The following is a 22,639-nucleotide window of genomic DNA, read 5'->3' on the forward strand; positions in this document are numbered from 1 at the left end:
TTTGGTGCGGGTGGCGGTGGATTCCTAGAAGTGGGGGCGGGAAGGGGAACCATGTCCTGGTCCATGGCACGAACAGGTGCGGCTACTCCAGCTTTGGAGGCATCTGAATCCGAATCATGGTCACTGCGATGGGTGCGAGTGGAAGACCATGTACATTTTCGCCATGGGGAGGCACAGGGTCGGAATCCCCAGAAGGCCCTTTGGGCTGACGAGAAGGTTTAGATGAAACAGCACATGTCGGGGCATCCACGTGGCGCTGAGTTGTATCAATGATGGGGGCCGACATGGCTTGACCGTCACTGGGTGAGAGGTCTATCACCAGGCGGCCATGGGAATCGTCGGATGATGAAGAGGAAGATCGGTCCTTCACGCGAGGCTGTGCACAGGGTTCATGTGAATCGGTATCACTGTCAGTGGTTATTAGAGATTTGTGGTGGGAGGCACGAAGCACTCGGTCCTTAGCCCGTTGGGTGGTGTCGGTATCGGCGCTTACAGCAGCTCGCCGGGACGGCCGCCGAGCATGTGGTGTCATCTTTCCGCGCAAAGGGGCGGCGGAAGAAATGCCTAGCTGAGGATTCCTGTCCTTGGCCCTATTCATACTTTGTCTCGGCCCGACTGACGTAGGCAGGGCGCTGGCAGACAAACTACACTAAAGCTGTCGCTCTATAATTACTCAGGACAACGGGACGCATACGTAAAAAACAGTATTGCCTTAGAAGCGAACGAACAATTAACGTCGACTCAGACACTACGACTAAACAACCCTGAGAAACACTCGTGACCATAACGAACAACGCGCACGTGCTCGGAAGTAAACACTGTCAGGACTCCAACTCTACTGTTGGAACAGAATCCTCCCCACCTCGTGATATACATGGTGAAAATTATTAAAACCGACAAACCCTGGGAGGTTGTAGGGGACATCAAAACAAATATTTTTCCCTAATGTCATTTTCTCCTATGAGGAGTATTTAAACCGGTGCAAAAAAAATGGCTCTGAGCACTATGGGACTTAACTTCTAAGGTCATCAGACCCCTAGAACTTAGAACTACTTAAACCTAACTAACCTAAGGACATCACACACATTCATGCCCAAGGCAGGATTCGAACCTGTGACCGTAGCGGTCGCGCGGTTCCAGACAGTAGCGCCTTTAACCGCTTGGCCACCCCGGCCGGCGTTTAAACCGGTAGAGGAAGATTTCTCTGGCGGCAAATTAATTAAACCAACAAACACTTTTACATTCTTTTTTTTGTGAGCAAGACACAACACATTAACACAACCCAATTTCAGTTACACTAGATTTTCAAAAATGCCTCCACTGACACGTAAACAAAGGTTATACCGTCGGATCATGTTCTGTCTAACACGGGCAAAAACCCCAGGAGTATCCTGAATTGTTCCTGCTGTTGCTACTATCGGGGCAACCAGATCCTCTTCTGATGCAACAGGAATCACGTAAACAATGTTGCGCATCTCTCCCCACACAAAAAAGTCCAGAGGGAACATATCTGGGGATCGAGCAGACCATGGTACAGGACCATCTCTGCCAATCCACTTTTCTGGGAACCGCCGGTCCAGGAATCGACGCACACGACGACTGAAATGTGCCGGCACCCCGTCATGTTGGAACTACATGCGTTGTCTTGTAGGGAGCGTGACGTCTTGCAGCAGTTCTGGCAATGCTCCGGCGAGAAAATGGTAATAGTGCCTGCCATTTAATGGCCTAGGTAGCAGATACGGCCCAATTAAACAGTCCCCAAAAACACCGACCCACGCATTAACGAAGAGCTGCACTTGATGAGCCCTAGTAACTGTGGCATGTGGGTTATCCTCACTCCAAACATGCGAATTGTGCATGTTGAAGACTCCATCACGCCCGAACGTTGCTTCATCGGTAAACAACACAGAGGATGGAAATGTAGGATGTATTTCACCCTGTTCCAGGTACCACTGCGAAAACTGTGCTCTGGGTGGATAATCAACTGGTTCCAGGTTGTGGACACGCTGTATGTGAAATGGATGTAACAATTGCTCTCGAAGCACTGTTCTTACATTCGTCTGATTCGTCCCCATGTTACGTGAACTTGCACGAGTGCTGATTGAAGGATCCCGCTCCACATGCTGCGAGACATCTTCTTCAAATTGCAGCGTTCTTAACGCGCGACGGCGTCCCTGTCCAGGTAGTCTGCTAAATGACCCGGTCTCATGCAGACGTTGGTACACAGCAGCAAAGGTCGTATGATACGGGATACGGCGATTGGGATATTGTTGTTGATAAACCCGCTGTGCAGCTCGTCCGTTGTGGTGCGCTACGTAGTATGCACCAATCATATCAGTGTACTCACCCCATGTGTATCGCTCCATTAGTAAACAGAGACAATGCACTACTACACTGCTGAACAGCAGTTGCCTACAACTGAAGAGCGTAATACGCCCTCTAACAACTGAAGGTCGTGATACGGCCTCTAACAACTGAAGAGCGTAATACGGCCTCCACCGGTTTAAATAATCCTCGTAGGAAGAAATGACATTAGGGAAAATTTTGTGTTTTGATGTCCCCTACAACCTTTCAGAGTTTGTCGGTTTAAATACTTTTCACCCTGTATATTGGCAAGTCCACATCTCGTGGCATCTAGTGGTCAATTACACACTACATAAGGATGACTGGATACGTTTGATCAGATAGTGTATCGTACGTAGACTGAAATCGTCTATGTGCTTTGGTTACCTACAGTTGTTGATTTTTCCAATATCTGTGGTTGTGATGTAATGCTAGAGCAGCTGTTGTGACGAGGTAAAGCTGCAGATCGGTGACGATGCCGGCGACCGCGACAGGTGGAGGTGTGGTTGCGGCGCGGCGGGCCCCGCTATGGCTGGAGGACGTGCGCCGCGCATGCGCTGCACCTGTTCAGCGGCATCGTGGTGAGACGGTGCTGGGCGCACACCGCCACCGAGCTGTCGCTGTCGCCATGGCTGCTGGTGCCCGCGGTGCTCAGCCCCACCTACACCTCCTCCCTGTTCGACGTCATCTACAACCCGCCGCAAGAGCCCAAGATCACTTCCATCGACCAGCTGGCTTCATCGTCTCTCGAGATAGGTAAGTTTTCTCAAATTATACACCTTTTTGTAGTACATGTCGAGGTACAGTTCTAAGGTAAAGGTATTCTTACGAGAAGTATGCGTGCAGTGATGAATGAACGCAAGGGCACATTGTGTTTCAAAGCAACGATCACTGTGAATGTTCCATTCGTACAGTTTTCGGAGCTTCCGTGGAGTCACACGTGAAATAACACTCCGGCCGCGTTCTGGATCCATGATCTCTTGGCGGTGTGCACCGCGCAAACCAAATTATGTTACGTACTGCTCCTTGAATTAATGGGAAAAGTTTACTGGCGGACCCGGATTAATTGTCTGCACTGACACATTACCAAATCAATATAAATAAGGTCCGCCAGCCTCGATTTTGCTCGTGAAAATGGCTGTATTTGACAGATCAAAGGTCATTAACTAAGAATCCTGCAGCTATCTTACTACACTACTGGCCATTAAAATTGCTACACCACGAAGATGACGTGCTACAGACGCGAAATTTAACCGACAGAAAGAAGATGCTGCGATATGCAAATGATTAGCTTCTCAGAGCATTCACACAAGGCTGGCGCCGGTGGCGACACCTACAACGTTCTGACATGAGGAAAGTTTCCAACCGATTTCTCATACACAAACAGCAGTTGACCGGCGTTACCTGCTGAAACGTTGTTGTGATGCCTCGTGTAAGGAGGAGAAATGCCTAGCATCACGTTTCATACTTTGATAAAGGTCGAATTGTAGCCTATCGCGAGTGTATTCTCAACGACGAACCTGGGTGCATGAATGGCAAAACGTCATTATTTCGGATGAATCCAGCTTCTGTTTACAGCATCATGATGGTCGCATCCGTGTTTGGCGACATCGCGGTGAACGCACATTGGAAGCGTGTATTCGTTATCGCCATACTGGCGTATCACCCGGCGTGACGGTATGGGGTACCATTGGTTACACGTCTCGGTCACCTCTTGTTCGCATTGACAGCACTTTGAACAGTGGACGTTACATTTCAGATGTGTTACGACCCGTGGCTCTACCCTTCATTCGATCCCTGCGAAACCCTACATTTCAGGAGGATAATGCACGACCGCATGTTGCAGGTCCTGTACGGGCCTTTTTGGATACAGGAAATGTTCGACTGCTGCCCTGGCCAGCACATTCTCTAGATCTCTCACCAATTGGAAACATCTGGTCAATGGTGTCCGAGCAACTGGCTCGTCACAATACGCCAGTCACTACTCTTGATGAACTGTGGTATCGTGTTGAAGCTGCATGGGCAACTGTACCTGAACACGCCATCCAAGCTCTGTTTGACTCAATGCCCAGGCGTATCAAAGCTGTTATTACGGCCAGAGGTGATTGTTCTGGGTACTGATTTCTCAGGCTGTATGCACCCAAATTGCGTGAAAATGTAATCACATGTCAGTTGTAGTGTAATATAATTGTCCAATGAATACCCGTTTATCATCTGCATTTCTTCTTGGTGTAGCAATTTTAATGGCCTGTAGTGTAGTTTCCAGCAACGTTGGAAACTACCAGCTGTCATACTGACATCACTCGCCCTGGAGACGGCCTCGTATGCTCCGCCGTCTACCCGTTTAGGGGGATTAGGGAAACACTCAGTCCATTACCTCCAGACTGGAGGAAACTTCATTCACTGCCATATACAATAGCCACCGAAACGAGTAAGCAGGTGCGGTCCAGAAATTATATGTTATAATTGTATATGTGCAATCCAGGCAGCAGGCCGCATCTCTGTGTTCCTTCTGTGGCTTTAGTATACACCAGTGCCGGTATCTAGATGAAACAATTAATCTAAACTATTTTTAAAAATTTTGCAAAAGCTTGTAATTGTCTTGATCGCAAAAAGTGCATTACAGTCTTCAGAACTGAAAAAAAATCACAAACAGAAAATTGCCTCAGGTTAAACTGACTTAAACAGATTTCAAGATCACGCATACATGAAGGTAATGAACATGAAATACTGATGACATTACACTCATGGTGCGAACTTACAGACAAGGGCAGCTACTATGAAGAAAATGACCCGCTGCTTCTTATGCCTTGGACGTAACCACAACACAAATAAGTGTTACGAATGGGGAAAGGCGTCCTGTGCGACGTGTAAGAATGAGCACAACATTCCGTCTGTAGTAGCCAGCTCAGAGCAGTGAACAAGATTGAAACGACGGCTTTCAACTTCACATATCTACAACCTGATCACGTGAGTATCAGAAGACCAACCAGTAAGACTAAACTAATACGTGCCGTCTTAGACACATGGAGTCAATCAAGTTTTCTCCACCATTTACTGACCTAATCTCTCCAACTCAATGTCACTGGGAACTAAAATCGGTAGGTAACGACATTTGAGTTATCCAACTCTTTAACCTCCTCATGGAGGAAGGTTCATTTTGATATGATGAGATACTCCAGCACCCACATATCAGTTACAGCTTTCGAAAGCAGCAACAGATAATCACATCCACTGACAGTACCACGACATGTGGGAGATAGGGACTTAAGGGAGGGTATATGGGTAGCACATCCGAGAGGAGACACTGAAGATCTACGTATAGAAGTCCTGACTGGAGCTGATTACTACTGAAAAACTGTGGCCGTAGAGCAAGCAATTAAAGTATCAACGTCACTGGTTCTTCTTCCCACAACTTCAGGGTACACTCTTTGTGGAGACAGAAATGGTACTACAGTTAACAAGACGACCGTCAACTTCGTCAGAGTAGCTCCAATGAGATGACCGATAAGTCAGTGTGCCGTTATGGGACTTGAAGACGAGTTGAATAACAGAGGATCAAGAGCGAGAATTGATACTCGTATACTACTCTGTCTCGCAAAAGTACTGAGAGTTATACCACACGGAGAACAGTGGAAGGCTTGTACGCCTGCCTTGGTAGTAGGATATACTTTTCTCTAGCAACCCCACCACTGCCGAAGTACGTGTTCATTCCTTACAAAACAAGTTGCAACGGAATGAAGAACTGAAGCTCATTTATAATGAGACCATTCAAACAACAATGAGAGAGATCAGGTAGTAGTTGCACCTGAGGACTAGGCAGTTGAAAACATATTATACCTGCCACGCATCATAGTCAAGAAAAGCATGAGTGGAAGCATTAAATACAGGATCGTGTTCAGTGCCTTATAACACAACTCTCCATCTTTGACTGACACCCTCTAAACAGAACCTGATTTACTGGCGGACATACAATATTGCAAGACTCCGCAAACTTCCGACAGGATTTGTGTGTGATGTGGATGGAACCTTCTTACAGCTGACCTTGAACGAATAGGACACATGTCACTGGGTTCTTTTGATATCGTTTTGAGCAACGTGAGAATGGTGCCTACACCACCATGGATAATGTGATAACGTCTCTGTGTCCACCGACAATCAAAAGAATTCAACACAGTAATTTCAACTCAGTTCACATATTTGTTCACAGCGTCCATTACACACACACACACACACACACACACACACACACACACACACACCTAGTGCAGAGGGCAGCACAGTCAATAGTTATCTATAAGTCGCAAACAGATGGTGTGAAAATCTGTTATTCCCCAACAAAGCCGGGTTCACACATGCAACTACAGTGACGCCATAGCTCGTTGCATGCTGTAGTTGCACCGTGAGTTACCGTTCACACAGAGCGCAACAAATACTACCTCTACCTTGTTTCACAGTTTTCAGTATGGCTACAATTTATATCACATGAGCGGATATCAACGTTATATTGTATGTTATGGCGTTAGAACTGTGAAAAGAGTTATAACAAGGACAACGAAACGCAGATGTTGGATACGAAAATAGATTTGACATAGCAATAAAATGGCGGAAGACAAGCATTATAAATTAAATAATTCCAGGCGTCGAAAATGCTATCTGCAATGGCAAACCAACTAACAGCTGGCAAGTAAATAATTTTATTGTATCCGTTAATGAAGCCATTCGAAAAGGATAGCTGTAATTTTTAGTTTCGCAGCAGCCACATCGCAATTGGCGGCTATTTTCTGCATACAATCTACAATTTATACAATGCTTGGTTTTTCAGACTATGAGGTTTGCAAAAATCGCTTGTTTGGATATGGTACATATTAAGTTTATTTATTTATCCATCCAAAAACCTTCCAAGATTGAGGGATATGTCATTCATTTGCTTATACACACACACACGCACTTGCTGCTACAGAAAATTTCACAGTAATGACAGGTTATTCTTGTAGTTCCAGAAGCTGCGAAAATGTCTCTGCAGACCACTGTTTCGACTTTTTTTACTGAATGAAAACGAAAATTTAACAGTAATGTAAGTTGTTCTTGTAGTTCCAGAAACTGCGAAAGTGTGCCTGCAGACTTTTTTTACTGAGTATAAACGAAAACACTCTGAAAGCGAATGGAGTATAGCAGCAATTATTTCACGATAACAGCTACAGAATGCTGGTATTTCGAAGTACAGCCACCAGGGAGCAGTCAAATAATGTTATTAAGTAGTGGGGGAAGGCTAGTTACGTCTCGAAGTACAACCGAGTTGACTCTTTGTGGTGTGACAAAAATGGTGCCTCTTGAGTAACGCTACAGAAAAGCTGGGTGTTAACACATGCGACTGTAGTGCCGCTGGATTATGCCACTACCTGTGCCGTCATTTTAGTTGCATGTGTGAACGCGGCTTTAGATGGCTCGCTATTTAGTAACATGTTACTAACAAGAGGACCACCAGACCTGTTAATCACAGATTTTGATGAGTCTTATGAATGTAAGAGACCTTTGGAGATAAGAGAACCACTTGTATGAACATCAAGAGCTCAGATGGAAACCGAGTTCTAAGCAAAGAAGGGAAAGCAGAAAGGTGGAAGGAGTATATAGAGGGTCTATACAAGGGCGATGTACTTGAAGACAATATTATGGAAATGGAAGAGGATGTAGATGAAGACGAAATGGGAGATAAGATACTGCGTGAAGAGTTTGACAGAGCACTGAAAGACCTGAGTCGAAACAAGGACCCCGGAGTAGACAACATTCCATTGGAACTACTGACGGCCCTGGGAGAGCCAGTCCTGACAAAACTCTACCATCTGGTGAGCAAGATGTATGAAACAGGCGAAATACCCTCACACTTCAAGAAGAATATTATAATTCCAATCCCAAAGAAAGCAGGTGTTGACAGATGTGAAAATTACCGAACAATTAATAAGCCACAGCCGCAAAATACTAACACGAATTCTTTACAGACGAATGGAAAAACTGGTAGAAGCCGACCTCGGGGAAGATCAGTTTGGATTCCGTAGAAATACTGGAACACGTGAGGCAATACTGACCTTACGACATCTTAGAAGAAAGATTAAGGAAAGGCAAACCTACGTATCTAGCATTTGTAGACTTAGAGAAAGCTTTTGACAATGTTGACAGGAATACTCTCTTTCAAATTCTAAAGGTGGCAGGGGTAAAATACAGGGAGCGAAAGGCTATTTACAATTTGTACAGAAACCAAATGGCAGTTATAAGAGTCGAGGGACATGAAAGGGAAGCAGTGGTTGGGAAGGGAGTAAGACAGGGTTGTAGCCTCTCCCCGATGTTATTCAATCTGTCTATTGAGCAAGCAGTAAAGGAAACAAAAGAAAAATTCGGAGTAGGTATTAAAATCCCTGGAGAAGAAATAAAAACTTTGAGGTTCGCCGATGAAATTGTAATTCTGTCAGAGACAACAAAGGACTTGGAAGAGCAGTTGAACGGAATGGATGGTGTCTTGAAGGGAGGATATAAGATGAACATCAACAAAAGCAAAACGAGGATAATGGAATGTAGTCGAATTAAGTCAGGTGATGTTGAGGGTATTAGATTAGGAAATGAGACACTTAAAGTAGTAAAGGAGTTTTGCTATTTGGGGAACAAAATAACTGATGATGGTCGAAGTAGAGAGGATATAAAATGTAGACTGGCAATGGCAAGGAAAGCGTTTCTGAAGAACAGAAATTTGTTAACATCGAGTATAGATTTAAGTGTCAGGAAGTCATTTCTGAAAGTATTGTATGGAGTGTATCCATGTATGGAAGTGAAACGTGGACGGTAAATAGTTTGGACAAGAAGAGAATAGAAGCTTTCGAAATGTGGTGCTACAGAAGAATGCTGAAGATTAGATTGGTAGATCACATAACTAATGAGGAAGTATTGAATAGGATTGGGGAGAAGAGAAGTTTGTGGCACAACTTGACCAGAAGAAGGGATCGGTTGATAGGACATGTTCTGAGGCATCAAGGGATCACCAATTTAGTATTGGAGGGCAGCGTGGAGGGAAAAAATCGTAGGGGGAGACCAAGAGATGAATACACTAAGCAGATTCAGAAGGATGTAGGTTGCATTAGGTACTGGGAGATGAAGAAGCTTGCACAGGATAGAGTAGCATGGAGAGCTGCATCAAACCAGTCTCAGGACTGAAGACCACAACAACAACAACATGTAAGTTGTACATGTCCCGAGCACTTGGCTAGCGGCTTTTGATTCGACGGCTCCTAGGTTGCTAGAAAATCTATGTTGAAGTTTTATGTATGCCTTCTATACCGATAACTTTAGCCATTTTCCGAAGACCCAAGTGTAGTGCAACGGCCGGCCGTGGTGGCCGAGCGGTTCTAGGGGCTACAGTCTGGAACCGCGCGACCGCTACGGTCGCAGGTTCGAATCCTGCCTTGGACATGGATGTGTGTGATTGTGTGATGTCTTTAGGTTAGTTAGGTTTAAGTAGTTCTAAATTCTAGGGGACTGATGACGTCAGCAGTTAAGTCCCATAGTGCTCAGAGCCCTTTGAACCATCTTGTAGTGCAACGACTAATTTTCATGGCCACAGCGCTGCCGGTATTGTCAATGTCATTTTACTTTTTTCTTTCGGTTTCAATATAAACAATATCATTAATCACTATATGTCACGCAAAATTATTCAAAAAGAGTTATTTCCAGGCCACTAATTTCATCAATAAAACAATCATTGCAGCAAACTTTTTCGAAATGTTCAAATGGTTCAAATGGCTCTGAGCACTATGGGACTTAACATCTGAGCTAACGACATCACACACATCCATGCACGAGGCAGAATTCGAACCTGCGATCGTAGCGATCGCGCGGTTCCAGACTGAAGCGCCCAGAACCGCTCGGCCACTGCGGCCGGCTTTTGAAATTTGTATTCCGTTTGTTACGAAATAGATTACAGAATTGCCTTACTCGCTATCGCTTGCATCGGCTACTGTGCTAGGACAGAATTTTGTATGGTATTTGCCCTAGAAGCAGCCAAACCACAAATTCGCAGAGCACCACGCACATTTAATTAAAACTGCTGTCTTGCAACACACAAGGGTGTTTCAGAAGCGATACCAGAAAACACAGTTCGTTTAAATTCAAAAAGTTTTTTCTCTCTCTAGTCAACTTCGATGTGAACCACGAGTATTTGATCATCCCTGTGAAAGCAGATACACTAATTTGATACGAAACTAAATAATGTATATTTTTATGGAATCTCCCCTCGAAGCGATTTCTCTGTTACTATTTAGCAAGTCAGGAACATTTCGAATATTTTTCTGAAAATTCAATCTGCCTGGTAAAAAAAAAAAAAAAAAAAAAAAAAAAAAATTGGCAAAATGGCGTACGCTTGGCTGAGATAATATTTATGGTCTAGGCACATGCTTTCCTCTTATCTAAAAGTACTTGGTTATTTGTAACTTTCTTTACATTTCTAATCCCTGTCACGTTATTTTAATCATAGCATTTAATTTTCCATTTTCTCTAATTCTTTTTTCCTATCATTCTGTTTGGATTTGGAATCTTTGTGCATGTGATTTTAATTATTTTTACTTATCTACCACGATATTTCATGTCTGAAAATTCCGACCTATCAGTTAAAAATCAAAAGAGGAAATAATCTATTTATATTGGCTCGGCAGTGGTGTCAAAAATATATTTTTCATCACTTACATGATGTACATTTTTCTGGATAGGAATCGTCACACAAACATTGGAACACAAATTCCTGTTGCACTACCACTAAAATAACGCAGATGAAGATTTAAACGAAAGAAGGGATTATAAATAAATGCGCAAAATGAAGAACAGGAACAATGAATGCTATAACATGGGAGAAAATATAAGATGATCAAATTGAAGAAATGAAATCGAAATTAATACAAAAGATTTATTGAAAATCACAAACAGAAAGATTCCAAACGAAAAAAGGAAAGGTGAGAAGGAAAAATAAAAGTAAATGTAAAACGTTTACAATGATTAAAATTACGTGATAAAGGGTTAGAAATTTAAAAATACAAAATTTTAATTTAGTTCTAGAATATATTGTACGAATGACAGCAGATAGTTTAGAGGGTGTGGAGTTAAATGGAAATATTAAGATATTAGAGTACGCAGATGATCTAAACATCATTAGCGATAGGAAAGAATCTGTAACAGCAAATGCGAATGGGTTAATCTAGGCTAGTGAAGATGTAGGTCTAAGGATAAGTGAAGACAAAACTAAATACCTGGTTACTACTAGAATGGCAACAGCAGTAGATCAGGAAATGTTAAAGAGTTGGAGACATGCAGTTTGAAAAAGTGAACACATTTAAGTGTCTAGGCGTATACATCACTTCGAGAAATGACATTGAATCCGAACTGAAGAAGAGATTACGGGCGGGAAATGCGTGCTGCTTCTCACTGAATAGATTACTTTTATCACGGATATTGTCTAGGAATTTAAAGATTGGAATACACAAAACTATTATTCTACCAGTTATGCTGTATGGGTGTGAAACTTGGTCTCTCACTGTGCAAAATGAAAAGCCGTTTCGAGTATTTGAAAACAAAATTTTGAGGAAAATTTTCGGAGTAAAAAGGGATGACATTAGCGGAGAGTGGCGAAAACTGCATAACGAAGTAGTTCACGAACTCTATTCAAGCCCTGACATAATCAGTATTATTAAATCACGTAGGCTGCGATGGGCGGGTCACGTAGCTCGAATGGACAAGGGCAGGGCAGCATGCAGAGTACTGGTAGGGCACTTAGAGGGAAAACGTCCTATTGGGAGACCGAGGCGTAGATGGGAGGACAATGTGAAGGCTGTTTTGAGGAGTCTAGGTATTGAAGGTGAATAGAAGGAAAAAGCCCAAGCTAGGGACAGATGGCGAAAATACGTTGCTGCGGTAATGGAGTCTCGAGTCCTGTATGACCAGTGAGTGAGCGAGTGAGTGAAAATTTAAACCAATTAATTGAATAAAAATTTTTGAATCACGTAATGAGATTCGAACCACTCTTCTGCACATCGGAGTCATACACTAAATATTATCCTAGATCAACAGCACGTGTACAATTGTCAATTTTACGGCTCTAGAATATCATACAAAATAATGAAATATTATTTCGTCGATTTCTCGCTATGGCCCACCATGGTGAAAGGCTACAGGGTGAGGTACCTGGGACCCTAACATACATCACTTTATGCTCGAAACTCTGTCCGAACAGGCCTCTGAAGGCTCAACGGTACCGACTAACCGCCGTGTCATCCTCAGCCGATAGGCGTCACTGGATGCGGATAAAAGTACCAGCTGGCCAATACACAACTCTCCCGACCGTTCCCAGTCCTGTAACTCCTCAATTGGCCTCACAAGGGCCGAGTGCACCCGGGCTGCCAACAGCTCCCGGCAGACCCGGACGGCCACCCATCCGAATGCTAGCCAAGCCTGACAGTGCTCGACTTCGGTGATCTGACGGAAACCGGTGTTATCGGTGCAGCAAGACCGGTGGCTTACATTACTGAACCGTAAAATTACTACTGGTTCACCAAAGGTTATTAATCTCAATCAATACACAAAATGTAAAGTGGAAGTAGGTGCCAAGGAACAATTAGTGAAATTACACACAGTTTTCAGTAACACTCTTTATTCAAATTTAGTGCAAGACTTTACGATATTTAAAAAAACAATCATTTAACAAGTAAGTCACAATTTACGATAGGAAAGGACTTTTAAATTATTATTAAATAAATTTCACGCCAGCAAAAGGCAAGTACAGGCAAGAAATTTAATGTATACAACGCGTCGCTGTATAATATTTCAAGCTCAGCTAAATTACAGGTGACTTTCACTCCATTCATTAAATGGCGCAGAGTCTAATTTGTCTGCAACATATAAAGACAATCCTGTTTACAAAAGTTCTCAAAATAGATGACCCAAAACACATGAGTCATGCACACCAGGGGACACTCACAGTTAATAACATTAACATTTCCAAAATATATATAAAAAAAAAACAAGTTTTACAAATTTCTGCCAGTCAACTTGCGGCAAACACACACGCTCGCCAGGTAGGACTTGCGAACTTTTACAACATCCTCCTTTCAAGGCAACAACTTCTAATCGTAATGAAACGGCAAACTTTTGCATGGCAAGAAAAAACACAAATAACCAACTACCTGTATAAAACACGTAAGCATGTTGAGTAAAAGCCTTAAAAGGTATTGAATTGGAAAAAGACACAACAGTTTTTGCTGACTAGAAACAATATTTAAAAAATCCACTACGGCGTATCGTAACAACCTTGCGTGATTATAGCCAAATATACATAAACACCACTTTACGTAAGTTACAGCTTCCAGATGAGCAGGAATCCGTTATGCAATTGACTAGTTCTTACCACGAGGCAAAAGGAATTTTTCTTCTCTCTTAGAGTACCTTTTACCCGTGAGTCTAATAATACTAGTTATGGCAGGCGAGACAACGGATCAGGTCTTAGTGCCTTGCATTTTAAACAGTACAGTCACTGGTGCCTTAAACTTTCACGGACATGGCAGAGGCTAACAGTCGAATAAAGTCGTAGTTAAGCTGGGAGGGGAAAGAAGCAAGCCCAACCACAGATTTATTCTGACTCCCCCCCCCCCCTTTCGTCCTCAAAAGGTGACAAACGGACCACGCTTTCTAATATTACCACCTTCCCGCGGGTGGGCAGACGAGAATGAATGGTGGGAAACCCCCAAAAAATACGGCTGGTATAATTAACATGAATAAGTAAATTGAATGCAATTAAACTTCATAAAATCTGTTAACAACCAATACTCAACTTCTGGTGCGATACGACTCCCAGGATTGAACCAACGCAGCACTTCCAAATGCTCTGCCGAGCCGCCCGCTGCCAGCCGTTTCAACGGACGCAGAAGGCGTGCCGATTTTCAGAACCTCCTCGACGGCCGACAGCATACGCCCGATTGCAGATTAGTCCCCTCGCGGACCCACGCTCACAAGGGAACCTCCCCATCGCACCCCCCTCAGATTTATTTATAAGTTGGCACAGTGGATAGGCCTTGAAAAACTGAACACAGATCAATCGAGAAAACAGGAAGAAGTTGTGTAGAAATATGAAAAAAATAAGCAAAATATACAAACTGAGTAGTCCATGCGCAAGATATGTAAGATCAAGGATAATCTGTGGTCAGGAGCGCCGTGGTCCCGTGGTTAGCGTGAGCAGCTGCGGAGCAAGAGGTCCTTGGTTCAAGTCTTCCCTCGAGTGAAAAGTTTACTTTTTTTATTTTCGCAAATTTATGATCTGTCCGTTCGTTCATTGACGTCTCTGTTCACTATAATAAGTTTAGTGTCTGTGTTTTGCGACCGCACCGCAAAACCGTGTGATTAGTAGACGAAAGGACGTGCCTCTCCAATGGGAACCGAAAACATATTGCCCACAAAATACATCTCATGTATTTAATGCACTCTCGTCCAAAGTAGCGAACAGTCAACTGCCAGTCAGGGAGCCTCGTTAGCAGGAATACTCTCTCTTCCGTTCGCTGTAGTCGACTGACGTCGCGTGTTTCGATGTTTGTTTAGGTGTAGCGTCCCCATACTACGGCGCAGTTACCTCGCATCGGACGGACGGACGGACAGATAATAATTGTCTGAAAATAAAAAATTAAAATTTTTCACTCGAAGGAAGACTTGAACAGAGGACCTCTCGTTCCACAGCTGCTCACGCTAACCACGGGACCACGGCGCTCCTGAGTTCAGATTATTCTTGTTGTTGCTTATCTTTCACATGGACTACTCACTTTGTATATTTTGCTTATTATTTTCATAGTTCCACACAACTTCTTCCTGTTTTCTCCATTGATCTGTGTTCAGTTTTTCAAGGCCTATCCACTGTGCCAACATATAACTAAATCTGAGGGGCGTGCGATGGGGAGGTTCCCTTGTCAGGAAGATTCCTTTCGCGACGAGTAGTTGACGCCCCATACCACGGAGCCGCTGCTCGCGTCGCTTACGCTGATGCCGCGGTCTGCGTGCTGTCCCTCTAGCACCGGCAGAGAAGTTGCTTCTCGATGTCCCGACTGCCAACTCTCCACGAGAGCCCATACAGCCACTACTTAAACCCACGCGAACAGCCCACTTTTCCCCTTTGCCACTAGAGGGAGACACCGAAGCCTTCAACTGCGACAAAGGTGCCACCGCCAGAAAACGGAGGGCGACTGCTTCACGCTACGCGCTGCGGCGCGCTTTTCAAAGGTAACTTTTACTACGGCTCAATCACCTTACGGATGGTTTCAAAAACTCAGTGCCGTCTCTGGGGACCTCTGCTTGTAAGAGTCATCAAAATCCGTGATTAACGGATCTGAAGGTCCCCTCGTAGAGCGAAACCGATGCTTTTTTTTCTGGCGAGATGACAGATGGGTGTTTTGTCGGCGGCAGGGTCCCGGCAGCGGCTGCTGGACCTGTACGACGTGGAGGGGGAGCCGCTGTGGCGCGGGTCTCGCGGCCGGCCGCCCGTGCTGTGCGCGGACCGGCTGACGCAGTGCGTGCGCCGGCTGACGGCGACGCGCGACCTGGCGCTGCTCTGCTCCGAGATCGTGGAGTACCAGGCGCCGCGCGCCGCCGCCGACGCCTACTACCGCCTGCAGCGGCCCGTCGCCACCTACCCCATCGTGCTGTACGTGGCCAGGGGCAGCGCGCTGCGCGACCGCCTCTCGCCGCTGGTGAGCCGCATGGTGCAGGCGGGGCTGGTGCGGCACTGGGCCGCGGCCGTAGCCTACGGCGGGACGGCGGCGCGCCAGGCCGCGGACGACGAGGTGGCCGTCTGGCACCTGCACCACCTCGTGTGCATTTTCTGGATCTGCGGGCTGCTGCAGGCGGCCGCCGCCGCCGTGCTGCTGGCCGAACTCGGGCTGCACCGGGCGCACAGCCGCTGGCCCGAGACGACGGCCGGGCCGTTCTGGTCTCTTCCGAGGCTTCTCCGTCCTATTCTGAAAAAAACTACCAAAAACTCTAAAGGAGATCTGTGAACCCTACAATGAGCAACAAAACTGATATGGCGCGCGCCGCTAACCTGTGATCTTGTTCAGAGCGCGCACTGTAATCGATTACAGTTCGCTGTCCTGGTGCGGGTGGCGCTCCGGTGGCGATTTGCTACGACGTCGCTGGCGTGTGTTTGCGGTGGCCGGCGGAAAGCGAGAGGGTAGTTGGTTTTCCGGGTACTGCACGGAACGTGAAGTTCAAAAAACGGTTCAAATGGCTCAGAGCACTGTGGGACTTAACATTTATGGTCATCAGTCCCCTATAACTCAGGACTACTTAAACCTAATTAACCTAAGGACATGACACAACACCCAGTCATCACGAGGTAGAGAAAATCCCTGACCCTGCCGGGAATCGAACCCGGGAACCCGGGCGCGGGAAGAGAGAACGCTACCGCACGACCACGAGATGCAGACGAACGTGAAGTTCGCTCTGCCTGACACCTGCTAGTGACTAGCGCTAAGGTTGTTGTGCCTCGCAATATGAGCAGAGTGGCGCAGTGGAAGCGTGCTGGGCCCATAACCCAGAGATCCGTGGTTCGTAACCACGGTCTGCTACCATTTGAAATGTGTTTTCTTATAGGACAAATATCCAAGGAGTTCCACCCAATAATATCCAAACAGCAGACTCTGTACACAATTTATTAAATTGCCAATACTAAACTCTTTTAAATAACAACAATTCATATAACTTACAAAACTTAAATGGCTCTGAGCACTATGGGACTTAACATCTCAGGTCATCAGTCCCTTAGAACGTAGAACTACTTAAACCTTACTAACCTAAGGACATAATACACATCCATGCCCGAGGCAGGATTCGAACCTGCGACCGTAGCGGTCGCGCGGTTCCAGACTGAAGCGCCTAGAACCGCTCAGCCACAAGAGGCCGGCTACTAAACTTAACAAATGGTTAAAGAGTGAGCTTTAAAAACAATAACGGCGGCTTGCCACCATAAAATCAAGAACCTTTTACAATAGTGCTTTTACAGTTCATCCAAAAGACAAAATCCAATAATAAGTTAACTTGGCTTACAATTTAAAATGATTTATATAAAAAACTTTGAGAAAGATAATGGCCCTCGGTACCATAAAATGAAAGAAGCGCAACACACAACCAATAAATATAATAACAAAATAATAATTTGATACAACCAAAGGGCGAAGGCAACTCCCAATGCAATCACAGATGAGCGAGCTCTCAACACTTCGGAGCCTTCCCACTAGAAACGGTCCCCGAAATAAACCGCTGAGAGCTCCCCGACATGCCTCCCACAACTGCCCATCACTTACGCAACTTGGTTATGTTCTGTAACATACGACAGATATTATCAACACAAGATAAAATTCAAAAATACAGTATAACATCCCGACAGCACATGATAACCACAGCGCCGTTAACTCGGGCGCTATTAATAAGTGCCGGAAGCCAACACACATAAATCTCAAACAATTCTCGCTTCCTAAAATGAAACAATAAAAGCCAAGCGCACATGAATAGTCAAACTACAGTCTTAGAAGTGCCTTAACGACACCAAACGCGACTATTCCACCAAGTTAATAATAACACAGTAAAAAAAAATACAGAACATACTACTAAATGCTGTTACACAATCAAATTCACTAGATCTTGTTGTTCAAGTCCTAGAAGACTACATATATCAAGCAGCAGTAATCCACTATGTATATACTGTACAAAACCGCCCTTCTTCAGCAGACTTTACCTAACACATCGACTGCTAAATGTACCATACATGAACGCAACTCCAGGCAGGACTCCATTTGAGCAAATAAATTAGTACTAACAAATATCGTAACGAGCCACACACACACAGCAAAAAGTTCCAACAACACCGTCCCACATCAGAAAGTTCAGAAACCGCTGCTGGAACTTCCAGGGGAAAATCTGAAGAGCCAACCGAGCCCACACCCTAACCTGGCAGACGACTCCAAAATTCAGCAACTAGTTGTCTCCGGGCCAGAGTATCATAGGACCCCACCGGACCTCCACATCAGACAGGCAGGAAGAACAGGTACGCCGACTCCAATTAATCACCACCGCATGGCCAGCACAGCGGCGAGCCGTCTCCGCCCCAGACCGCTCTGCTCATATTGCGAGGCACAACCATCTTAGCGCTAGTCACTAGCAGGTCAGGCAGAGCGAACTTCACGTTCCGTGCAGTACCCGGAAAACCAAGTACCCTCTCGCTTTCCGCCGGCCACCGCAAACACACGCCAGCGACGTCATAGCAAATCGCCACTGGAGCGCCACCCGCACCAGGACAGCGAACTATGATCGATTACAGTGCGCGCTCTGAACAAGATCAGAGGGAGGCAGGGTATGCCATATCAAAAACTATTAACATTTGGAGCCAGAACGGTTAAACTATACTAACTACTGTGTCTGACGACGTGAAGCCTGTAGAAAGTGAAGAGTAAATGAAATAAACCCCTTTTTCTTCTTTATTGTGATTTCATTCCCCTGCCCCACATGGGCAGGGGAGGGCTGTCAGGGGCACAATCCGCCATTCTTCAGCCGAGCGATATGACAACTAAGACAAGAATAAAATGTTACATGTAAGGCGATGGAAAAGGGGGACATAAAACAGAGTAAGGGGAGATAATGGAGGTAAAAATACACAGACATGGAAATGTTCATGAGGGTACAATTAAAAAAGGTCGACATAAAGTTAAAAAACACAGTTGGCGATTCTTAAAACACAAAGAAGACACTGAAGGCACATGCACAGGTTAAAAGTCAGCCAAAGTATTAAAAACACTCCAGAACAGCACAGTTAAAAGCCACCTGGAGCACACATGATGAATAATAAAACTGCCAGGTGGGACCTGCCGAGGGAGAGGCCGGAGAGGATAGAAAAGGAGGGGGAGCAAGGGGCAGCAGGGGAGGGACGGGATGAAAAGAGTAGGGACGTCAGTGGGTACAATAAGAGGCAGGAGATGAAGAGGGAAGACAACCTAAGAGGGAGTGCAGAGACACTGAAGAGAGGGAGGGGGAGTAGGAGGGGAAAACCACTCAGGAGAAGGGAGGGGGAGGAGAGGGAGCCCTGAGGAGGAGGCAGGAGGAAGATGGGGTTAGACTGGTAGGAAGGGTAGATGTCAGGGCGAAGCTCATCATCCGGGAGGGGTAGATGGTGGAAGTTGCGTTGGGAAAGGAGGCGAAGGGTGTGAAGATGGAGAGAGGGTGGGACACAATGGTAAAGGCGCGGCAACGGGCTGGGGGTGGAGAGGAAGGGAGACACCAGGGGGTGAGGGGGATCAGTGCAGCGGACAATATATAGTGTGTGGATGTGTTCAAGGACAAGGGGAAGGTGGGGGAAGGGGATGAGGTCGTGGAGTATGCGCATGGGGGACGGAAGGCGGATGCAGATAAAATCTCACAGGTTGAAAGAATATGTGATGTCAAATTTTCAAAGAACTTGCGAGTATGAGCCGACTTATCAGTATCATGTCATACCCCTTTGGCGTGGTGGCATGCTCGATTTCGTTTGTGAAGTGAGTCATATAACCATTCTACCCTCTCCTGAGGTAAGGTGGCCCACATCATTGGTAACTGGTCCTTCATATCCTGGATTCTGGAAAAGGGAGGGAGTTGACTCGCCATAAATCAAATGCATCTCAGCCGTTTCGCGGTACGTGTAGCTAGCCATATTACTCCCAAAGTTTCCACGGCCAGAATGGCGGCGGTCTCTGTTCATTACGCCCGTGTTTGTATAGCAACGCTCTCTCGTGACCGTAGCGCCCTCTCGCCGCGTTTGAGACCCCAGGTTCCGATATTGTTACTGATTCTTGCTGTATGCCCAATGCACCATGTTATTTTGCAAACGTTTTCTGAATTACCCTCGTGCATTTATGATATATCTATGTTATGCTTTCTTCTTCTCTTGCCCTGCAGTCGTCGATTTTGGTATTAATGTACTGTGCCTTCTTTATTACGCAAAAATTCACACACAAATAAATCATCACTGTATGTTCTTTATGTGATATCGTAACATGTTATGATTCCACGTACAGATAATCTGAGTGATGGTTTGTATGTGTTTTATGATTTCACGTAAAGAAATCTAAGTTATGGATTTCTTCCTAATGAAAGAGGCGTGCACGCGCGCACACACCCACACCCACCCACCCACCCACCCACCCGCCCACACACACACACACACACACACACACACACACACACACACACACACACAAAGAGAGAGAGAGAGAGAGAGAGAGAGAGAGAGAGAGAGAGAGAGAGAGAGAGAGATCAAACAACCACCCAAACCACTTTAAAATGGGAATAAATTCCTGAAAGTCGCCATGCTATGCTTGAAGAAATGCAGCTGGTGTAATGTTTTCTTACGTAAATAAAAAAGGAAACACTTTCCTGAGGTTCAACAACTATTATTTGCCTACGCACAAACTAGTTTTCGTCCTCTTATGCCATCATCAAATGACAACCAAATGTCATAACTGTAGAAAAATAACGTGTAACTTACTAATAATGCGCAAACAACGTAAGTTTCGAGCCCATATTTAAAATTTTCTTGAGCTAATACGAGGGCTATTTGGAAAGTAAGGTTCGGTTGGGCAGAAAATCAAAGCCATAGTGGAAATCCAATGAAGCATTGCACAGATGGGTTGGGTTGGGTCCATAGTATGCCTGTCGATTGCGTCACGTCGCTCATTTCAGTTCTGAGCGCACAGTAAGCACGTAAAGATGCCTAGCTAAACAGTCTCTCCCTTGAGGTATGAAGACCGATGAGAGATTTCTCCTATTTCACGCAGCACATACAATGTAGGTGTCATGTATTTCCTTCTCGGCCGCACTCTGCAGGTTCAGTGCAGATGCTTCCGCAGTGCTTTCGATGGGAAGCGTTTGATCACCCTATTTGTCTCCCTCTCACTTTTATCTCTATGGCTATGAAGACAACATTTGGGCAGAGGCGACAAGCTTTAGACCAGCGTAGAGAATTGGCGGAAAGTTGGTACACAGCTACGGCAACTGTATAAGTCGAAGCGGTGAGTATGTAAGGAATTAGCTGGAAGGTGTAGCTAACTGTTGCAAATAAAACATTTTTGATTTTCACAACTGATGACCTTACTTTCCGAATAGCACTCATATGACATTGGATGTTGCCGGAGTTAGTTCTAACGCTTCATACCGACATCTTGCTAGTATTATGAAAAAAGAGAACGTAATCCATGTTCGTGTAGAATTCCTCTTACCTGTAGACAGAAATAACGTGACTTCTGAATAAGAAGGTCGACTGCTTTACATTACATTTCACTGTTTATTGTGAGGGGCGATCAAAAAGTTTCCGTCTGAGAGCGCTGCTGTGGCGCATATGCAACGCAGCGCGTCTCCCATGAGTATAAATACCGATATGTAGGCAAGGGATTAGTTTGGCATTCGTGTCTTTCCGACGTGCGTACGGTAAATACGGAAACGTGAGCAATGGAGACATTATTAGCAAATGCGTCCAAACAGGACCATCGTGTTGCTTTTCTTTTCTTGGCTGCCGAAGCACAAACAGCAGCAAAGAATGAAGAACGTGTATGAGGCAGCATGTTTGTCGAAAACCACCGTTTGGAATGGTACACGACAAGCGGTGTTGCTGCTTCATGATAAGGCACGTGTCCTTATAGCAGATGTCGTAACGCAGGAGTTACGCCAACTCAAGTGGGAGAAACTCGAGGTCCCTCCCTATAGTCCAGATCTCTCCCATTGCAGTTCTCGCGCCTTCCGTCCCTTAAAAAGGGCCCTGAGTGATCGACCATTCATGTCGGACGAGAATGTGCAGCAGGCACTTACGGATTTCTTCACGCAGGACACGGTGTTTCACCAGACGTGTATCTTCAGTCAGGTGCGTTGGTGGGATGATTGCCTCAATGCTCAAGGCGATTTTGCGTGATTGGCGTGTAGATTCTGGCCTGTACGGACTTCGAATGGAAACATTTCATCGCTACTTGTAATTTGATTCTGATTGTTCTTCAAACGTGAGAGCTTTCGACTCACATGGAGGAGGTGTGTATGCGGTAAATAATAAAGATAGTTATGAGGTCATGGAGAAATTTTTATTTCCTTTGTTGGAGCAGCAAGGAAAGCTTAATAAATGCTGGCATAACGCAACACCTCGAAGAGACGGTATTTTACGCAAGTGTCAAACAACTGATTGACAATTCAGGAATAAGCGACCATGCATTAACCAAGTACA

The 22,639-nt window shown here is 45.2% G+C and overlaps 1 protein-coding gene across 1 annotated transcript in view; it reads left to right on the forward strand.

Moving 5' to 3' along the window:
• Positions 1-16,406, forward strand: part of LOC126154468 (uncharacterized) — a 34,438-nt gene extending 18,032 nt beyond the window's left edge. Inside the window, exons 3-5 of the mRNA XM_049916137.1 lie at positions 2,838-3,099; positions 15,817-15,974; positions 16,026-16,406. Coding sequence (XP_049772094.1) covers positions 2,838-3,099; positions 15,817-15,974; positions 16,026-16,406 — 801 coding nt within the window. The remainder of the gene's footprint in view (positions 1-2,837; positions 3,100-15,816; positions 15,975-16,025) is intronic.
• Positions 16,407-22,639: the final 6,233 nt, after the last annotated feature.

This window comes from Schistocerca cancellata, chromosome 2, assembly GCF_023864275.1.
Source record: "Schistocerca cancellata isolate TAMUIC-IGC-003103 chromosome 2, iqSchCanc2.1, whole genome shotgun sequence".
NCBI lineage: Eukaryota > Metazoa > Arthropoda > Insecta > Orthoptera > Acrididae > Schistocerca > Schistocerca cancellata.